Source organism: Limulus polyphemus, unplaced genomic scaffold, assembly GCF_000517525.1.
Source record: "Limulus polyphemus unplaced genomic scaffold, Limulus_polyphemus-2.1.2 Scaffold1221, whole genome shotgun sequence".
Taxonomy (NCBI): domain Eukaryota; kingdom Metazoa; phylum Arthropoda; class Merostomata; order Xiphosura; family Limulidae; genus Limulus; species Limulus polyphemus.
The window spans coordinates 140427-147623 of NW_013666831.1; the positions used below are offsets into that span (position 1 = coordinate 140427).

Here is a 7197-nt window from a genome sequence, read left to right on the forward strand (position 1 = left end):
GTAACTCCGCAGACATATCGCTGTGCCACTGGGGGGCACTATAAATCGAAAAACCTCTATATTTTATCATAATTCATTAGCAGCGGCTCATATAGAAAACTTGCTTTTCTACGGGGAATCACATTTTAAGTGGCTTTTTTTTTACCGTTATACACTCCGCACTGTTTTACGTAAAACTGTGAATTTTTGTCTTCAATTTAAAATTTCCATCATTTTGGTGAATTAACTAAACTGCTATTTATTATCGTTTAGCTGTAAGTAATATTTCATAAGATTAATCAAAAACGTTAATTAATATTTGAGAACGTTCAAAATGTAATGGATGTAATTAATAACCGTCGAATGTCTTCCTTGTATCTATTTTAGGGAAATGAGGCAAACTCTATAATAATTTGAACTTTGCTTTATAGAACACGGCGGTGAATCTTGAAAATGAAAAGAAGAAAGAACTGACAGAAATTTCCAAACCCAGAATAGACTGTGTTAATGACAACAGCAATGCAAATAGTAACGAATCAAGCAATTATTTAAACACGGACGCTAAGGTAAGTAGCAATACAATACTTCATCATTAAATATAATTATATGTTTTGTTACACCATCAGTTTAAAGTAATGCTAACTATTTTCACTCGAAGATTCTTGTTGAAATTGTCCAAAATATGAGAAGCATATGACTTCATTATGAAAACGGCAGAGCCATGCGTGGCCTCGTGGTTAGCTTGTCCAAGCTGTGAATCCGAGAGTTCATGGCTCACGTCCCTTTGCTGTAAAACCTCGATCCGCATTTAGGAGTCATGGGTGGACTATCAGAGTGACAGTCAAATCTCAATTTTCGGTTAAACTAGAGTAGCCCAAGAGTTGGCGGTGGGCGCCGTTGACTAGCTGCCTTCCCTCTAGTCTATCACTTCAAAATTAAGAAATGTTATGCACATATAGTCTTTGTATAGCTCTTTCCAAATGAGAAGATGCTTCGCAGATTTTTTCACGATATAAAAGAAATTCAGAACGTTGTTATAAAATAATAAAATAAACAAACAAATGAAAAGGAACAAGTTTAAATATCAAATCAATTCAACAGATCTACCGTACCTGTAAGGGAGCAGTATATAATAGCACCAGTAATTATGAGAACAAAGAAAATAATATTTACAACCAAATGACGCTTTAACAAGGAAAGAAGGGTGGAATTGTATGACAGGTATGAATTACGCTAAAGGCCAAGGGAATATGTGCGGTTATATCCCCCTAACAGCGTTGGGGATACTCCCGTCTCTTCAGTTATCCATCAAATCGCGAGTGAGAGACCAATATAAAAAACAATAGATAACCAAATATTAAGATGAGACCCAAATGCTCAAACCCACAACGTATCTAATCCAATTATACATTCACAGTCCGCGGTCAGTTAATACTAATTTTATGCCCCATTATCATAAGTCTAAATACTGGTGTAGTTGCATCACCAAATAAACCATAATATCTTCCCGTATAGGTTTGGAATAACCCAGCCTATACCCTTTTACGTTAGTTATACAAAAATGATGTATTGCTAAATATAAAAACTACTTTATTTGTTGATCCTGTGAGTATCCTCCATATTGTTAGGCTAAATATTGAAATTAATATTTCATCTAAATTTGGAGATGCAGTTGTATTACTTATTGTTTCAGTATGATGTTGAACATGATGTAACTCTACTCCTGCCTATGCACACACACGCATACACAAGTAACTTCTGTGTATGTATATTTATCGAGAAAGGAAGATGTATATAAACGCTTAATAAATAATATATAAGAGACTGATAAAGATTTCTTTCACCTTGTTTATTTATCTAGAACTAGAAGCTTCAAGTGACGACTATAAATTTCACTTCAGATGATAGATTATAGTGGTTTAGTTGATTATGTTATTGTATATTTCATCAATTTGACTACAGCCTTATTCATAACAACTCACGTGCTACTAGAAAAAACAACAACAAAAAGACAGCTATTTCTAAATGCTTCTGATATGATTTTGGTGGCAGTGGAAATACAAAGAAAACCTTACGAGTGTAGAACTTGCATGGAATCTTTTTGTATGTATGTAAAATCAGTTCAGATTTATTGTGGATTTAGATTATACGTTTGACTATGTTTTCAAAATGGATATGCTATTGAAACGAACCCCATTATGAACTTAAAAAGTAATGATAAAGTGGTGAACAACTTATATAAACATAATGGAAAATCGAATTGTTTAAAATGTTTTTATAAAGGGTAAAACTACTAAATTGTTCAGAATTTCTTAAGATACATATCTGCTTTTGTATCCTCCACTCTTTCTCACTCACATTTTGAACAGTTTCATGATCATTAAATTTCAGTTTACCTGTACACTAGAGTGATCCCTCAGGTGCTACTGATGCACACGTGCATCATTACTAAACATGTATTCTCCGTCCTTCAGCAACATGTATTCTCCTTCTGAAACTTTCAGTTGTTGATCGTACTTTCTGTGAATCCTGAACTTTTCGTTTGAATCCTTTAATAGCTAATTCGCTAAGGAGTTCTAATTCTCTTCTAAATGTTTTTAAACTGGTTTAAATATTTCCTGTGGTAAGGTGCAAACACGTATCTGTACAGACGGATACTGCTTCTTCAACGTTTCGTTTTGCGTGGGTCACCTAACTCATTCAACGTATTTGTGTCCGAAAAAGAGAGAGAAAAAACAGTTTGCCTTAAATCATAACTGCGCTGCTTAAAGCGTTTTTTTTTTCTTCAAGTTTTTGAATGATAATAGATTACAGTTACTCGAAAACGGAAACACCTTACTGTGTGTCTGTGTTAATTATACAGGAGGGAGGATAAGCAAAAACATCTGAATACGAGAGTAGTGTTCACGAATTCAACCTACTTAAAGACTTAAAAGGAAAATAAAAGGTTAGAACCGGTCTGAGTTCACTTAAGAAACAGTGGGCTACAGCGACGTTATGTATGTTTTGCACTCCACAGATGTAAGCTACCTGACATACAAGCAATTAATTAGGCATGAATTAACTACCGTGAATATGTTCATGGTAAATCCCGAATAGTTATGTAGCAAATTTACAATCAACAGCAAACGCTCTTCTTTTTAGCTCTTGTAATTTTTTTCTTTTTGATAATACTCACCTGAATATTAAGCTATAAAACTCTCTTTATACCTTGAGCATGAAATTCAAAACAGAGCTAAAAAAAAGCGGAGAAAAATAATGTTGCATATTTATTGCTCGGTGCAGGTTTTCTCTTATATTTTTGTTTTGTTTTTTCAATCCAGAGAAGCTTTCGTTAACAGCAAGACGAATATTGGTGTTGTTTCTTGTTTTGGCTACTGTTGAGTTAGCTTTCTAAGGTTATACACGCAAGTCTTTTTCTGTTATATAAATTTTGGTGTTATCCTGTCATGTGTTTTCATAAAAAAAAGAAAGAAAAGAAGATAAATACTCTACTAGATATTTCATATCCGATACGTCAGCTTTTTCTGCTGAAGTTATCTTATAGTGGAAGCAGTTTTGATATAAAGAATCTATAAATACCTAATCTGTATCGTTACGCAGTATACACATGCGTACGATTTGATACAAGTTGCGCAAAAAACGTAGGCATACAAAATGTTCACAAAAAATTGGCACATAACCTCGAAAGCTATTACAGGATTATCTGCGACTATGAAAAAGATAAAAAAAAATTATTGAAAGATAAGAATACAAGCGCAAAAAAAAAGAAGAAGATAAGAATGATATAAGTGAAAGTCGGGGAAAGGTAAAAGACACGTAAAATCAGAGAAACAAAATAAGTGTAGAGCAAGTGAAACTCTGAAAAACTATAGTATCTGTGAAGAAGAAAATAAGTAAGAAGTCCGATAATAATAATTAAACCAGTTAAATAAAAATGATTAAAACATTAAAGCGCCAATCAAGTATACACCCGTATAAAGAGGTAAATAAAAGTAAAGTAAGTTCAAAATAAGTGTAAGGTTAATCAATGTCAAAAAGTATTATACAATCAGTTAAAGATGAAATAGGTATAAAGTTAAAAAGTTTAGATTCAGTAAAAGATAACAGTCGGGAAAAGTATAAGTTAAATAGGTAGTCATATAACGACAAAAAATCGTGTAAAATTGAAGTAAACATAATAGGGATATCTACAAGATCTATTCAAAGTCACTTACAAAATAAAGAGGATAATTCCTTTGTTTTACGTAAAAACTGGATTTGTGTGCTAATTGCCATGTTTTATACGTATCTTTGAAACTACACGAATATTAGCTGTACTTCGACTGTATTTTGCCCCCCAGTGGCACAGCGTTATCTCTGTTGACTTACAACGCTAGAATCCGGGTTTCGATACCCGTGGTGGGCAGAGCACAGATAGCCTATTGTGTAGCTTTGTGCTTAATTACAAACAAATCCTTTGTTTAATTGTAAAGCTGTCCAGTGAGCTACCTGCGCTATGCTTACTGCAGAGATCGAACCCCACATTTTAGCGTTACTATCCCTCGAGCTTACCACCGATCCATCGGGGAGCAAATAAAGAGGTTAAAGTAATAAAAAGTAGAGACGTTTAGTCTCATGAAGATGAAACAAATCAGACAAAGATAATGTTATTGATACTAAGGTTCACATTCGTGTTTGAAGTATAACAGACAGAACCGGATTGACTATGATGGAACCAGGGGTTTCTAAATGTTTTAGTGCCCCTCTGTGCATATTCAATTTCTTCTTTTACTAATAAATAAATGAAGGTGAAATGAAGAAAAAGTGTCATTGGCTACTATTCTTAGACTTCGAAATTAAACACTTTTCGGAATATAAGTTTATTTATTATATCTGCTATTGTGCGGCTATATAATGTGAAGAACTGAATAGTGGCCAATGACACTTTTTCTTCACTTCACCTATCCAGTGTATAGGTTCTTCTCATAGTGAATACAAAGCACGTTCACACCAACACTATGTTTGTTTCTTCCTTTACTGCCTCTCCTGTGCCCAGTTTTTTCAAACACTGGTCCTATTTCAGTATGGACTTTTTACATTATATAAAATATGTTCCTTTTACTTGCACATAGCGGTTAAGTTGTTATTACTTGTTCACTTGGAATACGCCTTCATACAAGGCTATTTAAAGGTTTTCACATATACAACATTACAGTGTAACAAATCGTGCAGCACCCCACCCCATCACTACACACACCGAGAACAACGTAATAACATAGCAAACAAAGTGCAAATAATACGACAAGTTTCAACCAAATTAATAATAATGATTGTGGATTTTGAAATGCAAACCCGTTCCCATTGACTGCAACGTTGCGTTTTATCGATAAAGCAGTCATGCCCTATTCTGATCCATAATGTCATACGATACTTTTTATATGTTATACAAGTAAAGAAAAAACGTTTCGAAAAAGAAAGTAAATGTAGGGATGGCTAGTATCAACCTTTCAAACACAAGAATTAACATATAGCAATATACATAACTATTCAATCACAATTGTGTTTAATTTATCCTATTTTTGTCCGTTAACATTCTACCAAATCGTGTTTATGCTATTATGTAGGGATAATGCAACTGCCATCATTACTATCTTGTTTGCGTTGTTTTTGAAGGATTGATATTAGCCATCCCTACATTTACTTCATTTTTGAAGTTTTTCTTTACTTCTTTGCTTGTTTATTTAATGCAGTATTTCAATAGACATAGGAAGGTTGTGTTTATAAACAAGTTCTAAATATAGTGAAGTTCTAATTGTAATATTTACTGTTTGTCTATTATTGGCTGAAACTATCACATCAGTGAAATTAGTTGACATCATTGTTTTGGTTGTTGAGTTATCATGTAATAAAAAAGAACAAGAACAAGAAATTCTAACCTTTTGCTACGGTATTTATAGACATTCTCAGAACTTGTGACTCAGTCATTACATAGATATTGTTATAAATGGAAACACTGTATAGTATTGTAAAGTTCTGATGACCTGTTGAGGAGATATTCAAAATACCATTTCTATGAACAATCCAAGCCATCCCTAGATAGGCAGTGCTAACGCCTGCCTGCTAATATATTATAGCCTATATATATTTTGCGTGGCCCCCTATATTTGAGGCCTCGGGCTCGAATTCCTAAAGCCCTTTTGTTAATCCGGCCCCGGTAATAACACATCATATGAAGATTGCCATTAGTTGTTTTATATAGTATTTTATTATTGAAATTCATAAAGCTTTCTATTATTACTTAGCTGTTTATTTAGCTTTTGTTTGCGTGTGTGTAATCAGAAAAAAAAATAGTTTTAACTTAAATACACAAGTTTCAGTTGTGATGAATGTTATAAGAATGTACGATTATAAACAAACGTCATAACAGGCTGAAATTTACTGTTTAAAATCCCCTAAGTATAAGAACCTGGAAATAACATATTCATACGTAGTAATGTTTGACATTTCCTTCTGCTTTATAACCAATGTTCAAGCGTTAAGAAACAAATTACAACATTGAGAACAAAACGTTTTGTTTTCCAAATATGAAATGGAAGTGACTGTTTTCAATATTGCCTACAAAGGGGTCTGTAAGAAATCATTTAGACGTTATAGACAGTAGTTAAACCGAAAATAGTAATATAATATTATATGTACCGTTGGGAGAGGAAGAATTCAGGTATGTCATCTTTTCATTTTGTTTAATTTTTATTTGGATGAGAAAACGGCATTAATGAGATTCAGTGAACAGATTAAAAAGCAACGTGTATTTAATACATTTGTTTAATTATATATATCATAAAAAAGCTCCCATTGGCTCATTGGTAAGACTGAGGGTTTATAACATTAAGAATCAGGTTCCGATAACCATATTGGGCAAAACACGGGGGGCCCATTGTGTAGCTTTGTACCTACCAATAAACTAAATTTTTAAAAAAATCACCAATAAAAATAAAATTATTCGAAAATTAAATACTAAAAATGTATATATTTACCCCCAGTGGCACAGTGGACTTAGGCTGCTAGAAATCGGGTTTCGATACCCGTGGTAGGCAGAGCATAGATAGCCCTTTGTGCTTAATAACAAACAACAACAACAAAACAACATATATATTCATATTATACTGGATAATATATAATCGGATTGTATATATTATTATTATAATAAATAACCAAATAACGTATATAAAAAAGTCT

The 7197-nt window shown here is 33.0% G+C and overlaps 1 protein-coding gene across 1 annotated transcript in view; it reads left to right on the forward strand.

The window, feature by feature from the left end:
- LOC106462671 overlaps positions 1 to 7197 on the forward strand; it is a 285178-nt gene that overhangs the window by 117197 nt on the left and 160784 nt on the right. Inside the window, exon 2 of the mRNA XM_022389990.1 lies at positions 411 to 545. Within this exon, the coding sequence (XP_022245698.1) occupies positions 411 to 545 (135 nt within the window). The remainder of the gene's footprint in view (positions 1 to 410; positions 546 to 7197) is intronic.